General features: G+C 41.5%; 1 protein-coding gene across 2 annotated transcripts in view; it reads right to left on the bottom strand.

The window, feature by feature from the left end:
• The window catches only part of DRC11 (dynein regulatory complex subunit 11), a 126,192-nt gene that overhangs the window by 80,773 nt on the left and 25,282 nt on the right, over window positions 1–20,137 (bottom strand). For both annotated transcript variants that reach the window (XM_075180392.1, XM_075180391.1), the window contains exons 4-5: window positions 18,002–18,193; window positions 17,291–17,362 (exon numbers count right to left, since the gene is read on the bottom strand). In XM_075180392.1, the coding sequence (XP_075036493.1) occupies window positions 17,291–17,362; window positions 18,002–18,193 (264 nt within the window). The remainder of the gene's footprint in view (window positions 1–17,290; window positions 17,363–18,001; window positions 18,194–20,137) is intronic.

Below are 20,137 nucleotides of genomic sequence, written 5' to 3'. Positions count from 1 at the left end.
AATGCATCCTATCAATTCATTAGCACACAGTGACATCACTGCAACACTTTGTGAGCTGATCCAATATTATAAGGATGCAGCCTATTATTTCACTAGGAGCTATTGACATCTTTTGAGACACTTCACACCTTGGAAATGTCGCTGGTCCCTAATGAATTGATAGGCTGCATTCTCACATTTGTTGGCTCAGCTTAGAAAATGTCTGCCTCCACTGTGTAGTTAACAAGGGAAGGTTAGGTTTAAACAAACAGCTTTAATTATTTATCAGACACAAAGGTGACACAAGGCAGAAAACATTAATGAACATTACAAAATCTGCAAAGGGAGACAGATGGCTGAGAGTAGACCCAATCCCCATCTGCAGTTGACTCCTACACACCGTTAACAATATATACTAGTAACTATACATCATACATGTTCTTAGATAAATATATTTGCAAATATTTAAAAGATGTTTATCATCATTTAATCACTGCTATCTATACTCATAATGTTTATAATTAATAACTACATTAACAGAAGTCATCTATGGTAATTATCCAAGCTAATCAATACAGCATATTTATTTTAATTATTAATTCTTTATAGATTTTACTCTCTCTATGATTGGTAACTTTAATTAGAATTCTATATTACATGAATTAATTTTGCATTAACATTGGAAAGTGCATGTATTTCACAGAAAACAGATGTTAATTACATTTCATTATGTCTTTGATGAGATATTATAGTTCAATAAACACCTACTATAATCAGTAATGCTCTTAAAGAATGTTCAAATAATACATTATTTATCTTATTTGTTAAGTTTTTCTGACCTCTTTCTAATGTAACACTGACTTTTGCCATGAAAGTGTTTTCTTTTTTATTATGAACCACTGTGAAATGTAATCAAGTTATAGGAACATGCTGTAATCACAGGGTGAATGACCCAGTACACAGCCCCAATGACACCTTGGAGATCCAGGAGACTGGTGAGAACCCATCTGATTCAGGTTTTCATCTTCACTAGAGATTTCATATCAAATTTCAGTTTTGACTTAATTGGTAAATCTATCTAAAAAGAGTGCTGAGGAACGCTTACAGGCGCCACAACTGTGCTTCCATTACAATATTACTAATGTAATTAGATATACACTGATCAGCCACAATATTAAACACATGTGCCTAATATTGTGTAGGTCCCGCTCGTGCCTCCCAAACAACGCTGAACCATTGAGGCACGGATTCCACAAGACCACTGAAGGTGTCCTGTGGTATTTGGCAACAAGACATTAGCAGAGGATACTTTAAGACTTAAAGTAATCTCTGCTAATGTATTGTTGCCAAATACCACAGGACACCTTCAGTGGTCTTGGAATCCTTACAGGACTTAAAGTTTAAGTCCTGTAAGTTGCAAGGTGGGGCTTCCATGCCTCAGACTTGTTTTTCCAGCACATCCCACAGATGCTCAAATCGGATTGATATCTGGGGAATTTGGAGGCCCAGTGAACAACTTGAACTCTTTGTCAAGTTCCTCAGAACATTCCAGAACAATTTTTGCAGTGTGACAGGGAGCATTATCCTGCTGAACGAGGCCACTGCCATCAGGGAATACCGTTGCCATGAAGGGGTGTACTTCGTCTGCAACAATGTTTAGGTAGGTGGAACATGTCAAAGTAACCTCCACATGAATGCCAGGACTCAAGGTTTCACAGCAGAACATTGCTCAGAGCATCACACTGCCTTTGCCAGCTTACCTTCTTCCCACAGTCCATCCTGGCACCATCTCTTCCCCAGCTAAATGACGCACACACACCCGGCCATCCACATGATGCAAAATAAAATGTGCAGGCCACCTTCTTCCATTGCTTCATGGTCCAGTTTTGGCACTCATAGGTGTGTTTGGCAGAGGACAGAGGCCAGCGGGGGCATTCGGACCTGTCTGTGGCTCTGCAGCCCCATACTCATCAAGCTGCCATGCACTGTGTGTTCTGACATCTTTTTATCATTGTCAGCATTAACTTTTTCAGCAATTTGTGTTACATTTGTGACTTCGTTCACCATGTGCATCAATGTGCCTTAGGCGCCCATGGCCTTGTCGCCGGTTCACCGATTGTCTTTCCTTGAACCACTTTTAGTAACTACTAAACAATGGATACAGGGAACGCCCCACAAGACCTGCTGTTTTGAAGCTGCTCTGACCCAGTCATCAAGCCATCACAATTTGGCTCTTGTCAAAGTCGCTCAGAGCCTTACTCTTGTCCATTTTTCCTGCTTCCAACACATGAACTTCAAGAGCTGAGTGTTCACCTGCTGCCTTATATATCCCAACCCTTGACAGGTGCAATTATAATGAGATAATCAATTTTATTCACGTCACTTGTCAGTGGTATTAATGTTGTGGCTGATCAGTTAATGCATTACTACCTATTGGATAGAGCAAAGGTGCGTAACCTGCACCTCCAGCTTCTGAGCTAAACCTGGTATGTCCTGTTATCAATATCAAGTGTGTACCCTTTGTATCCGGTCTCCAGCTTCCAAGCTAATCCTGGTAATACTGTTGTCCTGTGTCTTCACTTCAACCATTGTACCTAGAAACCTGCATCTCCAGCTTCTGAGCTAAACTTGGTATATCCTGTTATCAGTATCTGCAGTTTATTCCCTGTACCTGGTGTCCAGCCTCTCCTGCTTCCGAGCAATCCTTGTAATCCTGCACCTGCGGTTCATCCGCTATACGCAGTATCAAGTCTCAACTGCTTCCGAGCAAATCTGGTAATCCTGCACCTGCGGTTCATCCGCTATATGCAGTATCAAGTCTCAACTGCTTCCGAGCAAATCTGGTAATCCTGCTATTCTGCACCTGAAGTTCATCCATTGTATCTACTACGCTAGCTGTTTAACCATTGACTGCGTTTAGTTTATACATGTGTGATCTATGTTTGTAATAAAGACTCTGTTATCATCTCACAACTAATCTCCATATTATTCATTTTGGGATCCCTGACATATACATTCTAATCGCAACCATCTTTATTCGGGTCTCAGAATTATAGTACATTTGCGCTTGGGGTACTAAAAGAATGGCACACTGAACTTTTGGGTCTCAGCTAAAAAAAAAAAAGGTCTAAGTGCCACGGGATAAATTAAAGAGAGTCTTTAATCAGGGTTACCCCAAATTCATTAAAAAAAAATCAGAAACACTGGCTATATTCAACTTGGTTCCACCCCAATTACATGTTTTACATTAAGACGTTTCAAAAATAAAAATAAAAGTGTACAATAACAGCCCTGACATATGTATGTGGTGTGTGTGTATTTATGTGTGTGTGGGGGTTTCCGTTTTCCTATTATTTTACATAATTTGCCCACAATTTACAACAGAAATTGTGCAAAATGCAAAACACATGCACATTACTACATTAGGTATTTATAAGCAGACAAAATTCAGATATAGTACCTATACTACGTCCTGGGCATTCATCTACAGGACTTAAGTGTCACATATTACTTTAAAATAGATCACGACATGTATCATCTAATGGGTAATAGAGATTGAACTATAAATGCAGCAATCGATTAAAGAATAACTACAGAAAGAAAGTTTGATTGGCTTACTGAATGAAATGTCACAACGAGGATCGGACAGGAACACTGATGTGGCATAAGTTACACACTGCACATTAGTATATGATTTATCTGTTTCTGCATGAGACTGTTCCCTTACATCCATCAACTGTACTGTAGATAGGAAGCTCTCTGTATTTCATTTCTCCTCTATAAGAGACATCTGTGTTTAGTCTTGTCTATTACATATGCATGGGGATTGATTCATCCCATATTTCTGCCTAGTAAAGGCGGATGTCGATGTCTGATAAATATGTTAACCATATTTTAAAACATTTCTACAAATATTTATCCCCTTGTATGCCTCCAGTCATTCATTTTAGATGTTGCTCCAGACATGCGGTGTGTAAATTCTAATAGTGAACACATTATCTTTCCTGGCTACAATCACAATGAGGTGGTAGATAAACATTATGTTCCCCTGGACTCAGATGGTGAAGTATTGATGCTCTGCCTGACATTCTTTTGCAGGCGGTTAACCCATGATTTAGTAGTAAGGATTTACTTTCTTGGTAGTGACATTCACTAAGATGTCCCTATCTTATTCAACATATAATATTTTTCCTAATGCAATGCCTTTCAAATCCTCTATCCATCTATATCATTTATCTATCAAGTTAGAGTTACCGACCTTTATCTTTCACATGCGTATGTAATTTACATTATTTTCCTTTCTATATTATGTCCACCTCTGGCAGGGTCTACCCCTCTGACTTGGCGATTATTTGTCCATTTGCCACTCAAAGCCATTTTGATATACCGTATATACTCGTGTATAAGCCAACTTTTTCAGCACATTTTTTATGCTGAAAAAGCCCCCCTCGGCTTATACTCGAGTGAGGGTTGTCCCGCCCCTTTAAAAAATGATTTTCGGTCTGAGAAAGCCGCCGTACAACTGTGATTGCTGCCAATGTAAGTGTTGGGCTACTCCGAAGAGCTGTTAGCTCTTATGCCTCTCGGGGATTCCCTATGCTCACCTAACTTTTAGAGCTTATTATCTAAATCGGGCTGTACTACATACAAGGTTCCAGCTCGTTCTAATCAGTTCTATCCGGCAGGGTGTCGCAGGCAAGCGGAACTTGGAACTCCATCAAAGGCTGTACTGAGGAGCAAAGCATTTAGTGGCAGCGGTCAGCGCTGGAACACAGTATAGCTAAAATAATCTAGTTTAATAATGGAGGTTAAGAAAGATAAAACATTAAATGAAACGCTCCTTTAATAACCAGGTAAATACCTGTATAATGTATGGTATTAACAAGGACACAATGTATTTTATCAGCTTAATCTCGCTTCTATCATTTCACATGACAACCTCTCAAGTAACAGGGGAGAACAATTTCACAATGAACTCAATAAAATCCCGCAAACTCAAAGTGGCAGCTGAAAGACACTTCCTGCAGACAGCCTATTATTTATAGTACAAGATCTGTTCAGCACATGGAAATAGCTGCTGCATTTCCCACCCTAGGCTTATAATCGAGTCAATAAGTTTTCCCAGTTTTTTTTTGTAAAATTAGGTGCCTCTGCTTATATTCGGGTCGGCTTATACTTGAGTATATACGGTAATAATCAGTGTACAACTCCATAAAAAGAGGTGACATGGGGTCTATTCATCAAGACCCCTCTTTAATGCAGATTTATGAAAATATTCATTCGCCAAAACTTATAAAAAATAAATGTCACCGAAGCAGCTGAACGATGCTCAGATCCCCGGCAACTTGGGCCAGCGGTGGCAAGAGTAGTCTTTCCACTCGCCAGGCCAGTCTGCTATCAATCAGTGCATGCGCGAGCCAGCTTCCAGTTCCAGATTCATTAATGTAAAAATAAAAACGTTAAAAAAGAAAAAAATAACTTAATTTAACAAAGCGCAAAAATGCTTTATTTTAATAATAAAGTATTTTTTCCTGTGGGCACTCCCGGCTAACACCATCCTGTACCATGGCTTTGCATGGAAAGCACTGCAGGAGGCCCCCGCGTGATGGCTACCAATGGCGATGGTCTTCACCGGCTGCAGGCTTTGGTAAATAAGGATAAAGCTTAAATCCTGTGAAAACTCTTGTTTTCTCAGGATTTAGGTCTTATCTTTCTTTGATAAATAGGGCCCTTGATGAGAATAAATCACATCACACCACAAGCAGCCAGGGGCAGCTTTGTATTGCAAACTGTCATTTGTATGTGTTTCTTTTGCAGAAGAATGACTGCTGCCTATGTTTCTGTATGAGTGAGGGACTATGGATATGTGACCGAAGGGCTGGCTCGGTACATGTGCATGTTGCCTATACGCCTCACCTCTATATCTCTCCCTGCATCTCTCTCAGTATCTGTCTCTACCAGTACCATTTGCATTTACAGTAACATCATATTTCAAACCCAGTACAATAACGCAGTCATTTTTACCATAATAATCTTTTAAGAAACTCTGAAATATTTATACAGACTTTTGTAACTACAACTTCACACACGGCAAAAGCCAGGTCACTCAGTTCTTATAGACTCTATCACTGTCATCAGATCTGTAACATAGATTGTATTAAGAATACTACGATTGAAGACTGCACTAACCTCTGGGCCCCAGTATAACTGTAAAGGACATACAGTTGCCTATTATCTCCCTAACCTCTATTATAGTTCAGGGACTTCTAATCTACAACATAACAGCGAGAGCCTCACACATTTTTCACTCCCAGTCATCTTAAATTAGAGCAGTCTCCGCAGGTATGGGAACGTCTTGTTGTATGTGGGCCAGCAGCTGGGGGATAATAAAGAATGACGTAATTCTAGGTTTGTACGCTGGAATAGTTAAATCGAGGAGGACTCTAGAGAGGTTCTTTAAAAGAATGATAAAGTGACCAGGAAGGCAATTTGTAAAGAAAAATATTTGTGCACTGAAAGGAATTGGCCTGGTGCATTAAATAAACGTACGTGGAAGTGCCTTGCCATACATCATACCTTCCCTCTGTCGTGTGTGATGGCTGGTGTGGTGGGGAGTGTTATGCTGATGCTGGGTGCATGTTAATGGACATTTTCCAAAGTGCAGGACCACTTCAGTTCTTGCATCCTCGGGCTAATGACCCAGAACAGCTGCTCAATGTGCGTGCTGGGCGCTGGCAGAGAACATTAAACAGGGGAAGGCAGTTATGGAAGGACATATCAGCACAAGCAGCGAGTGGGGTGAGGGGAATGTCGGGGCGAGAGCGAGCCCATTAGCTGTGAAAGCCAAGCGATTAATGCACCCGCAGAGACTTCATTAATAAAGAAACTTCAGCAGAGATGAGCCATCATTAAAACCTTCAGGGCTGTGTCATAATGGAGCAGTGTGTGGGACTAGCATAACCAGAGGAAGAATATGGACCTGGAGTCTGCACTGAAAAAAAATAGACTATACGGTTTATAAGAGATTCAATCATAGGTCTGTCCTCATTTCTGCTCCAATATGCACATTACAATGTGGCCAATCTTCAAATCACTTAGATTTAAATATAGAAGAAAACAGCCAAAAGGTAATAAACTGTCGGTCAGCTGAGTAGTAAATATTCCTCCTAACAGTGAGACAGAATACTGCTGTTTCTCACCACCATTAAGTCACATAGCTCCATTCACTCCATCAGTGTGTTCCTGGCATGGTGCACATACATACGTGAAATATAGGGGAAGGAGGTGATAAAAACAGCAGGTGGCTGAACTATATGATCAGTATAAGAACGGATGCTTGTAGCTCAGGTAACACTAAGGAAGCCTAAGGGCCTTTGTGCTTGGTAGAAAAATCTGCATCTTGCAGTGCCAATTAATGCAACTTGGGGTTGTAAGCACTAATAGCTAATTTAATTTCCACGAAATCCCAACTGACTAGAAGTGTTATTTAATTTATGCGCATAAATGTGCATGGCACTGTGTTGCTATTTGGCCCATCAGCACTCGGTTCCGTATGAATGGACGGCACATCTCCAATACATGCAATAGGGATTCATGATGGCATGGCGGCAGAGTGAACATTGCTGTGTATTTATGTGTGTTCATCTAAGGAGAATTCTGATTGTACATGTTGGCATCACATAAATAACAGGATAATAATATTGATGGTTTATGGTATCTCAGACTCCCCTCTGTATCTCATTTCACATGGCAAGGAAGTAAAACGCATATGGAAATAATCACTTACTTTTACTCTTAAATAGACCGTAGGATATATGGCCTCAGCTAACTAAGAAAATTATACATTATGGTGCTCCAGTAGAGTTGAATGTACATCTGTATTTGCTGCGTAAAATACGCATTTCAATACTGCGCTTGCTGTGTAACACACGTCTGTATGCAGATTTAGTCCCATCTTACAATTATAACTCCTTATATTTGGAGAAGCGGAACAGGGGAGGGAAGGGAATGGGCGGGTGATTAAAGGCATGTTCACGTAACTGCGACTTTAGTGGGCCTGGGTCTTGACATCTCCCACTGACAGTACTTCATTCATTAGTGCTGTTGTTATATTATATGAAGTCGCATTCACATTACTTAATTGCTATTTCCATGTGGACTGCGTCAGGAAATTACATTCCCATTTGATCTTTAAATGGACAAACAACAGATGTTTGTTATACTTTATATGGTAAATGTGCTTTTTACAGTTATTAATAAGACTGTCCAGACACTCTCTTGTGTATTACACTTCATACCTTTATTATATTCTGTACAAATAGGGTAATGTGACTCACATTTAGAAATGTAAAGCCCCATTTCTACGCTATCCCTATGCTAACCCTACACTTCCACTTCACTGGCAGTGCACACTGGATACACACTTGTTACTCCTGATGTAAACCTAGCACATATACTAGTGTTGAAGAGCTGGAGGCATCTTCAAATGTATCTGACTGACCAGTGGTCACAGCATACCTCCCAACATTTGGCTAGGCAGCATCAGGACGGGGGTATGACTATGTCCCAATGGGAGTGTTTCCACACCCCAGGGGCGTGTCTAGTGCTTTTGAAGTGCTAGGCTGCCCTATTCTCTCCGAATGCCCATGTTGACCCTTATTCACCGCCTAAAGTGTATACAATGGGCACATGTGCACGTCATTTATCTGGGGAAAAGATGGCACCAGGATGCACTGTGGGAAGAAGGCAAGCCAGCAGAGGTAGCTCTTGGCAATTTTCTGCTGTGTAGCCTCAAACCGGTCAGGGTGCCCATGCTGACATCTGGCCACCCCAAAAGCGTCTACAATGGGCAATGTGATGGCCCAGAACTGGACCATCAAGCAAAGGAAGAAGGTGGCCTGGTCTGAGGAATCATGTTTTCTTTTATATCATGTGAATGGCCAGATGCGTTTGCATCTTTTACCTGGGGAAGAGATGGCACCAGGATGCACTATGTGAAGAAGGTAAGTGTGATGCTCTGGACAATGTTCTGCTGGGAAACTTTGGGTCCTGGCAGTCATGTGGATGTTACTTTGACACGTACCACCTACCTAAACATTGTTGCGGACCAAGTACACCCCTTCATGGCCATGGTATTCCAGTGGCCTTAATCAGCAGTATAATGCTCCCTGTCACACTGCAAAAGTAGCTCAAGAATGGTTTGAGGAATGTGACAAAGAGTTCAAGGTGTTGAATTGGCCTCTAAATTGGGATGTGCTGGAAAAATAAGTCCGAGCCATGGAGGCCCCATCTCGCAACTTACAGGACTTAAAGGATCTGCTGCTAACGTCTTGGTGCCAGATGCCACAGGACACCATCAGGGTCTATGCCTCGACAGATCAGAGCTATTTTGGCAACATGACGGGGACCTACACAATAATAGGCAGGTGGTTTTAATGTTGTGGCTGATTGGTGTATATGTACACTATCAGTTGCACAAATGCAAGGTACTCTAGAAAAAAATGGGCAGACAGTAGTAAAAATTACAGACCTCTGGCTCAGAAAATAGGAAGCGCAATGGTAAAGTGTATCTACTGTGTGATACAACCTATTAAACTAAAGCACCACTTTCTTTTATATGAGTAAGTGAGGCATTATATGGGTTTTAAATAAATGTGTGGTAGCCACAGCTAATTAAAACTAATTAAGTTGGAGATTTTTCAGAAAACTTAAGAGCCACAAAACAGCTTTATAGGGACACATATCCCATTATGACCAGCTGAACATGGTCATAATACATTTACATTTATAACTGTTAATAATATAATTGGGTACATCATGCACACTTTGTAACTCACCTATACTTTATTATACTATTTCTCTGAAAAAGTACATTAAATGGATGGTAAAAAGAAACTTTTCTCCTAACAGGACAGATATTGCTGGCTCTACTGCAAGTCTAAGAAAACATATGTGAGCAGAGAACACTTAACTTATATCTGCAGTTTTCTCAGACAATCAGATGGTTATTGGAGTGTAGCTCTGCACACATCCCTGAGCCCTGAAGTATGCGCTGAGATTGCTAAGGTGTTCCTGTGCATTAGACAGAGGAAATAGCAGTAGCATGCAATACATCCTAGCCCCAGACATGCCTTTTATCATGGGACTGCTTCTGAACTGAACAATAATGTGTTTTCCGCTGTTGTAGATACTGTATCTGCTACATTTTTGGAGTTCAGCTAATGAGGCCAATAAACTTTAAACTCCATCAATTAACTGTCTGCCATTTACAGAGATTACCTTAAAACCTTTATAAAATTGTTTAATGCAAGATATCTCACAGCACTGGGGTCATGAGTCTGATTCTTGAGCAGGGCCTTATCTGTGTGAAGATTGTATGTTCTCCCCGTGTTTGCGTGGGTATCCGCCAGGTGCTCCAGTTTCCTCCCACACTCCAAAAATATAAATTCCAATTTAATTGGCCGCAGGCTAAAATGGACCCAGGAATGTGTATGTGCTAGGGCGGCGGTTCCCAAAGTGTGTTCCGCGGCTCCCAGGGGTGCCGCCACGCTGTCACAGGGGTGCCGCAGTCGGGGGAAGAGAAAAAAAAACAAACCCACAAACTTATCAATCCAGCGGCGAGGAAGAAGAAAAAAAACAAACCAGCAAACAAAACTTACCAATCCAGCAGCGCCCGGGACCTAGCATGTCATCACGCTCGACATTCAGGGGAGATGCAGAAGGGGCACAATGTGAGGGGAAATGTAGAGGGGGGCACAGTGTGAGGGGAGATGCAGAGGGGGGCACAGTGTGAGGGGAGATGCAGAGGGGGGCACAGTGTGAGGGGAGATGCAGAGGGGGCACAGCGTGGGGGGGAGATGCAGAGGGGGCACAGTGTGAGGGGAGATGCAGAGGGGGCACAGCGTGAAGGGAGATGCAGAGGGGGCACAGCGTGAGGGGAGATGCAGAGGGGGCACAATGTGAGGGGAGATGCAGAGGGGGCACAATGTGAGGGGAGATGCAGAGGGGGCACAGTGTGAGGGGAGATGCAGAGGGGGCACAATGTGAGGGGAGATGCAGAGGGGGCACAATGTGAGGGGAGATGCAGAGGGGGCACAGTGTGAGGGGAGATGCAGAGGGGGCACAGTGTGAGGGGAGATGTAGAGGGGGCACAATGTGAGGGGAGATGCAGAGAGGGCAGAGTGTGAGGGGAGATGCAGAGGGGGCAGAGTGTGAGGGGAGATGCAGAGAGGGCAGAGTGTGAGGGGAGATGCAGAGGGGGCACAGTGTGAGGGGAGATGCAGAGGGGGCACAGTGTGAGGGGAGATGCAGAGGGGGCACAGTGTGAGGGGAGATGTAGAGGGGGCACAATGTGAGGGGAGATGCAGAGAGGGCAGAGTGTGAGGGGAGATGCAGAGGGGGCAGAGTGTGAGGGGAGATGCAGAGGGGGCACAGTGTGAGGGGAGATGCAGAGGGGGCACAATGTGAGGGGAGATGCAGAGGGGGCACAATGTGAGGGGAGATGCAGAGGGGGCACAATGTGAGGGGAGATGCAGAGGGGGCACAATGTGAGGGGAGATGCAGAGGGGGCACAGTGTGAGTTAGCTGTAAATTATTCTTTGACAGAAATATAATTGAAAAAAATATATAAAAATATTCTTTTTGCATACAACTAAAAATGTATTTCTGTCCTGAACTACATACGCATTACGTTTTTCTGCTTATAAAACGGGACTGCTCGGTTATTATTTTGGAGGGGTGCCTTGAAAAAATTATGGAAACTCTACAGGTGCCGCGAACTGCAAAAGTTTGGGAACCACTGTGCTAGGGAATTTAGGTTGTAAGCTTCAATGGGGCATGGATCAAGGGAGGGCTGGCAGATTTTAACCTGGAGGAGCAGGACTCGACTCAGCAGCCTATTAGGAACATTTTAAAGTAAAAAAAAATGCAGGTGGCCCAGTGAACATGCCCAAGGTAGCCCCCTATGGGACCAGCCCCTTGATGGACCGATGTGAATCCAAATATTCTCTGTACAACATTGTGTAATTTGATGGCAATATATAAATACACAATAATAATAATATCAATTATTTAAATAATGGCAAAATGATTAACATAATACTCAAACATACAAACGCTTTCACTTATAAGAACAGAAACAGTGTAGAGTTTCCAGCATACGGAGAATTTCTGCATGTACAGTCACCTGATATTACAGGATATTGCCATTTTTTATATTTCCTGACACACCATAAATTGTTGACATAACAGTGTTAATATTCTGCCATATGTAATGGTAATTATTTTCTCCTATGCTCCAGTACAGCGTTCTCTGGAAAATAAAGAGTAAAGAGGGCCCAGCGGTGCAGACTCTGCATGTTATCTTTAAACTTGCTATATTTTTGATATGTGGCTTTGGCTCTGCAGTGAGGGGAGAGTGGGTCATTAAACAAAACATTACCCTGTAAATCAAACTGTTCTGCCCCCACGCAAATACAGGCATAAATATTTATGCAAAGTGTCCATAACAGCTAATTTGTCAGGCAGATTGTGCAGATATAAATAGAATGGAGAATGGCTGCACAACTGCAAAGAAGCTCCCTGCATGTGTACAAAGCTATTATACACAATAGTGCTGTGACTCTGTCATTTTATACTGTAAAGACTATGTATCACGCTATATTAATGCCACACAGTCAGTGCCTTTCTATTACATCCTGAGATGCTGCATTAAGTGCAAGACATTAGTTTTCAGCATATGCTCATCATTTTTTCTTTTCGGTTTATGTCACACACATATCAGACAGTGAAAAATGATACTGAAAGACTCAGAGATACAGAAAATCTATTATTAAAGAGTTTATGTGCCAAAAACAGCTTATTCCAGCAGCCCCCGCTGCCAAACACAACTGCAACTTTTACCTAATCTAACTCTTCGTCACTCCAACTCCTATTACACAGTATAGACTCTTCTTATGTTAAGCATATGTTATTATGAATAATCCTATTTTCTGCCGTCATTAACACGACTACCACAATGCCGACAACAGGTTACCCGACTTCAGAAGTGCGAAGCTGTCAATCACAAGGGAATAATGCAAGGAGGTGGCAGATGTACAAAGTACATCTTGCTGTACAGTCTTGCTGTAAAATATTGTACATCCGCCACTTCATCATCATCATTTATTTATATAGCGCCACTAATTCCGCAGTGCTGCACAGAGAACTCATTCACATCAGTCCCTGCCCCATTGGAGCTTACAGTCTAAATTCCCTAACACACACACACACACACAGACAGACAGACTAGGGTCAATTTTGATAGTAGCCAATTAACCTACCAGTATGTCTTTGGAGTGTGAGAGGAAACCGGAGCACCTGGAGGAAACCCACACAAACACGGGGAGAACATACAAAGTCCTCACAGATAAGGCCATGGTCGGGAATTGAACTCATGACCCCAGTGCTGTAAGGCAGAAGTGTGAACCACTACACCACCTCCTTGCAATACTCCCTTAACACTCCTAGTAATAGTATCATCCTGGAAAGTCACGCGACTTTCTGCTGTCAGCATCTTCATTCCTCGCGACTGCGGCTGGTGGTGATTTCAAACCTTCGGGATTAGCAGTTTTTTGTGATTGACAGCTTTGCACTTCTAAAGTTGGCATAGCCTGTTGCCGGCGTTGTGATAGTCGGGGACGTAACCAACCCATTTTTTGCTTCAAATATTTTTTTTCTACATCTCCATAGATATTCGTTTTACATTTCTATATATCATACTTGTCGTTTATTGCAGAAAACATTTCTCTGTCCTAACGCCAGTGCCAATCTGCCATCCTGGTAAAGAGGGAGGTTATATTCGGCAGGCATGATACAGATTAAAATTAATAACTATCCCTTGTTGCTTTCAAATGTTCTTGTTTTTGTAGCAGTTTATTAGTCATTATTACGTACTTGCAGAATTCAGTGGGCCTGACCATAACAAGTGATTTCTTACCTTCACTTTTCTATCTTACTATATGATAAGTATGTTCTTTTTTCTACATTCACAATTTATCCATTTAAATATTTCCATTTATCCGGACCTACAGGCCTATTTATAAAACTCTGGCAATAAGAATAATTCATTAATAAACTATCACCAGACGACGCTCGGCTGGCCCAATGATACTGGCTGGGCTAGTCTCTGCGGATAGGCGCATACGTGAAACGGGACAGCTGAAAGTCCAGTTTAATCGTATAACAAAAAAAAAAAAGGTAAAAAAGTTTGGTGCTATTTAATCTCTTTCTGTGCTGTGTGCATGTGTGGATATAAAACATGTACCCACCCTACTGAAAATGCAGGTGTTTGTGGTGTAAAGCCTGAAATCAGGATAAATCATGCCAGACATTTTTACACCTTTAATGTGATCTTGCGGCCAACAAAACTAAAGTGAAAAATAAATAAAGCTCATCACGCAAACAACACCATAGTACAGCGCTGCGGAATTAGTGGCGCTCTACAGATGATGATGATGGGTACTGTGAATCATGGTAATGGGAACATCATGGTAAAGGGCTGCTTATCTTCAGCTGGGGCAGGGGCTCTAGTCAGGATAGAGGGCGTAATGACTAGGTCTAAATATCAATATATATTGGCACGAAACCTGCTGGCCTCTGTCAGAAAACTGAGGATAAAGAGGGATTTCACCTTCCAACATGATAATGATCCAAACCACACAACCAAGTCAAGCAAGGGATAGCTTCAGAAAAGGAATATCAAGGTCTTAGAATGGTCCATTCAGAGCACAGACCTCAATCCCATTGACAGCCTGTGGAATGACCTACTCAGGGCTGTGCACAGGAGATTCCCTCGCAGTGTGATGGACCGTGACCATTTTACAAGGCAGAGGCAGAATTGCAAAGTTCAGGTGTGTGAAGGCGATAGAGACTTATTCAAAAATACCTATTGCAGTATACTATACTATGTACTATGTCCCCAGAATGTTTTTTTCTGCCTCACCCAGCTGCTGGAGGAATTGTGGCCACGGGACCGCCCTAGTCCATGTCTGGTGTATTGTCCCATAATACCTCCTTCTCCTTCTCAGATAAAACACTCTTGAAATGCCTAGTTAAGGCCCCATTAGCAAGGAAGCCATGGTTATTTCTTTCAATGACTCCATTCCCAGGTCCGTAATACATTTTCGAAGAAACTAGCCTCACAAATCTTAGCTTATTAGCCAAAAAGCAGAAACCCCATCCTACCGTCTTTTCCTCCCTCAGATGCAAATCTGGCACATAGTAAACTTGGGTAAATGCATGGCCCCTATCATGGAGGTAATAAGTAATTTCCCCCAAGTATGGGTCCCCTGGATCTTTGCAGAGAACTGGTCCTGGCTCTCCCCCTCTTATAACCCTAAGTTTCCTCCTCAGCCCATGTGCGGTAAGAGGACCCTCTTACCCTAGCAACAAGAAGGTTCACCACTCCTAGACCTGACAACACAAGGTACCTCACCAATTCCCCTAATGTAGGATGATAAGGATATCGCTCCCTCTCTACTAGTCCTGTACTTCCCTCCCTTCAACCCACCCGTCTCTTAAAAGTGGTCACCTTCATCTGTATGTTGGATATTTATTGTTCTTATTTTGTCCTGCCACCTCTGACTTTGATATATATTGGTCTACACCTACAGTTCTGGACCCATTGTTCTGTTGCATCAATGCAGGTACTTTTAACTTATGACTATACAAAATAATTATTTAAAAAAAGTAAACATAATTTTATCACAAACACACAAAGCCCTACACAAATGACCCTCAATGTGTCTTACAGGAGAAGCATCGCTACCTAAACCTGGTTGATGGGGGTCACAGTTTATTGTTTAAATATTTAGCTTCTAATTTCAGTGAAACACTGAATAGGTTAATTGGCAGATGACAAAATTAACACTATTCTGTGTGTTAGGGAATTTAGACTGTACGCTCCAATGGGACAGGGCTGATGTGAATGACAAATATTCTCTGTACGGCGCTGTGGAAAGGGTGGCGCTATATAAATAAATAGTGGTGATGATGATGATAATGATAAACTCGGGAACATACAAATATTCTGATAACTGTGCCTAGGCAGGTTGTACCCATCACTCACCTAAGAGATTTATGATAGGAGAAACTGTCAAAGCTGTGCAGATGCCTCTCAATACATCACACACATGAAGTCAGTTGCAGGCAGCAAACATCTGCATAACGAAGGTTCCTAAACAAGATTTATCTAGCAGGATTCTTAAAAACTTTGGAATCTCTTACAGCTTTTGAGGATACTTCACCCTCTCATGTAGAAGAAATCATAGGAACAACTACAACCTTTATGGCTTCCACACACTATGAGATCCAGCCATCTGGCACAATTGCTGGATAAAACCAGATCAGAGAGTAACTTGGTTATTCACGTTGAAAAATTACACTGATTTGCTTGTTCCAGTGCCAAGTCAATCAAATGGATTGCAATACACCGAAATATTGGAATCAAATAATGACTTCACACACGTGGTGGTAATAGGGCTTACAAACTGTTGCTATCCAATTAGGCACGGCATTCACTGCAAACCTTTTCCAAAGCAGTTTAAACATTTGCCTTCTGCACCACAACCTTCTACAGCTAATGTCAATGTATTGGTGGGGGAGGGACTTCTATCTGACCTCAGCAAAGGATTTTCTAAAACTAATAATAGATAAGTAAAATATGCCATTAAATTACCCCTTACAAGTGAGGCTTAATTATGTAATGACATATAATTATTTATAACCAATATGCATGACACTGTAGCCTCTTAATCCATTGGGAATCAGTAATTTGTGAACATTGCTTATGAATAGAGATGTTCACTGACGCCCATGTTTTGGTTTTGGATCTGGATTAACTTCGTGTTTTGGTAAAACCGCCCTCGCGTGTTTTGGTTTCGGATCCCAATTTTTTTCTAAAATCCCTATTTTTTTTGCTAAAATCAGATAATTTGGCTCTTTTTTTTCCCCCTACATTGTTATTAACTTCAATAATATTTATTTACAGCCAATTTTCATGTTAAGATCATCAAGTACATTATGTTTTTACAAAGACAAACGTTAAAGTTTATAACTTCATATATTTGCTGTATATTTAATAGATCCAAAATCTCTCTCTTTTTCCAAGCATTTCTCAGTGTGGAGTTTGCTAGAGACAAAAACGCTTTTCCTTAGCCAGAAATAAGAACAGAAGGGAAAGTGAATGGCGTTTTGCGTGGCGTGAAAGGTTTGAGTGTTGTGCTCTAAACAGCACAATGTTGCCCTAGAGAAGTCTGTCCTCTGAACAACCTACCATGCCCAGGAAGATCATTTCCTCTTCTCTTTGCTGCTTGGTTCTCTTCCTTTGAATGTAGCCTCGCCAGACCTGTGGTGTGAACGGAAAATCAGTAAGGATATGCTTCCTGAACTGCCATGCAATTGGGAAGTAGGAAAGCGCAAAGGAAGGGAGTGTGGAGTGGAATGGGTAGTAAAGAAGGGGGACATTGGCTATAAGACTTTGTAAACATGAAAGTCTATGAAAATTTCCATGTACTAACCATGTTTCTGCTATGGGAAAAAAGGAAATAAAATATTAAATTAAATCCCCTTTTTGGAAACAGTTTTATTTTTTCAGTATTGAATGAATGTTTAATGAGGTATTGTCTTTTTCCCTTTGTTGTCAATGTTTAACTTTTCTGTACTGGCTTTTGTGCTGCTGCGTATTGGCCAATGAACATAATAGGTGAGATGTATTATGCTCTGCAGGGTTCTAGTATTTCTGTTTGCATATTGAAAGCTCACACATCTTGGGGATGGCAATGGAGCATCAGTAGCATAAGAGCATCATGCTTGTATTTCATTTTCAATGAAGGTAGATTTAATTACGTACAATATTTTGTGTCCTTTTATATAAACTCCAAAACGTACAGCAACGTTGGGACAAGAGACTAGTAGGCACAGATACATAGCATTCCCGATAGCTACAAACCTGTAGCATAAGATTATAAGTACAGCAACTTCATACCTTCTGGATACGCTGTGCAGCTAATTCAGGATCCAGTGTATTCTCTCCTTGGAGTTTGGCCATTCTCTCTCTCTTCTCTTCTAGGTGAATCTCCCTCATGAACTTGGCCCTCAAGCGCCCCTGTCGGGCCCTCTCAGACACCTGGATCACACGTACCGCTTCATCAAGGGGCATCAGTTTCAGAGGCTTTACCTGACAGGTGACAGAAGAGATCAGGCCGCTGATATAGAGGGGTTTTTTACATTTTTTTTTTTAGTTGACATAGAGAATAAAAATGGCAAATTACATATTAGGAAGCAAAAATAAAATATTCATCTACAGCAGGCCTGGTCAACCTGTGGTGTTGTGAAACTACAAGTCCCAGCATGCCCTGTCAGCTATCAGGAGGGGGGCAGCACCTGGGCTGCCCCAATGCTGTGTATTATATACCGCTTTTATTGCATTAATAATAAGTCATTGTTAGGAGAAGAATGTACTTGGGACATGTGCTACAAATATCCTCTTTCTGTTTATGCATGAACGTATTAGCAGAGATAAGATTGTGGATCCTAAACAGATGCAAGTATTTAATTAGATTGACAGTATCAGTTCCCATATGTTTATGAACGCCTAACATTAATAGTGTGAAATGACTTGTAGCATGCAGGTAAATTAATGTGACCAGTGGCTACACACCCCTATGATATACTCTTGTGTACGTTATGGAGGAATTGAATTAATGCTCCTTTATTAATCTTTCCTGCTTTTGTCTCCTATCATACCTCTCCTCCCAAAATAAAACAGCTTAACTGTTTAAACAAACTGACACTAAATTATGACTAGGAACTAAAAGATCAGGGATCAAACTGATATTTCCTGCAATGTGCCAAGGGAGTACTTGGTATGAGGTATTCCTGAAAGAGGAGAGAGGATTGATGAGCAGCCTGTTATATTACTTTACAAATATTCACAAGGAGGATCCCTGACCTGGGATGCCGTCCTCCATTACTCCACTTAACCCCCTAACTGCCTGAGAAATTACCTAAGAACTTGGAAAGTAATGACATATATAACAATGCCCCCCCCCCCCCCCCTGTCCTGCAATGATTAGCAGCAGGAAATATGTAATTATATATACATTTTCCAAACTAAATTTCATTACCTATGGAATTCCTGCATGGAAATGGTTTAGCTCAATTATAAAAGCATCTTTGATGTACTCATTTGACATCTTGCTCCTCGTGTACATTGTTCCATGATGCCATTGCACACACACACTCAGGGTCAGCCTAAAGCTACAACTAACAATAGGGATTAAGTGGTTCCTTCCATTTCAGCTCTCTACAACAGAACAGAGGTTGTGCTGCTGTCAAATGAGAGTTTAAAAATAAAAATAATGTAGCACTTTTTCATTTAGCCAATACAATGCCACAATCGTTGACCTAAATTTATTCTGCTGTTTAATATTAGCACCAAATATGTCTATGTCACTGTTTTTCACTGCATTCTTTTTTTAATTCTACCCCCAAATAAGTGAACAACTGTTTTTTTTAATTATATACGTTGCAAAAACTGCATATTTTTGTGCCTATTTATCTGCCAAGCACATAACAATGTGCAAGAAATGCTCAGATCTGCTAAGATTCTGCCTCCCACAAGTCGCTGCCATCCTTTTTTGTACTTTCTATCATGTGCATTTATGTGGACCCACAATACCATCAAAGTCAAAACGTGTGCATTCACCTATATATCATACTTGCCTACTTTCAGTAGGCGACGTCCGGGAGAGGGGCGTGACTAGAGGGCGGGGTGCCCAACCCCTCCTGCCCTCTAGTCAATCGCGTCAATTTAACAAGGGAATTGCGGGATGCAGGAGAAATGGCAGCTCTCCCGGGAGTCCGACCCGAATTTCGGGAGTCTCCCGGACTTTCCAGGAGAGTTGGCAAGTATGCTATATATATGCTTGGTGGATAACCAATCATATTTCATTCACAAAGCATATATCAATCTTTGTGACCCGGAATGAGCCATGCACAACCAATCATATTCAGCGCGTAATGATTACTGATTGATGCCTTCTCCTTTCAAACCTCTCTTATCGATAACTATCAGAGGCAGTGATAACCATTTCAAGTAATAGGAGGTGTATAATCTCTT

This window comes from Mixophyes fleayi, chromosome 7, assembly GCF_038048845.1.
Source record: "Mixophyes fleayi isolate aMixFle1 chromosome 7, aMixFle1.hap1, whole genome shotgun sequence".
In the NCBI taxonomy this organism is placed as follows: domain Eukaryota; kingdom Metazoa; phylum Chordata; class Amphibia; order Anura; family Limnodynastidae; genus Mixophyes; species Mixophyes fleayi.
This window is presented reverse-complemented; position numbering and strand designations above follow the sequence as displayed.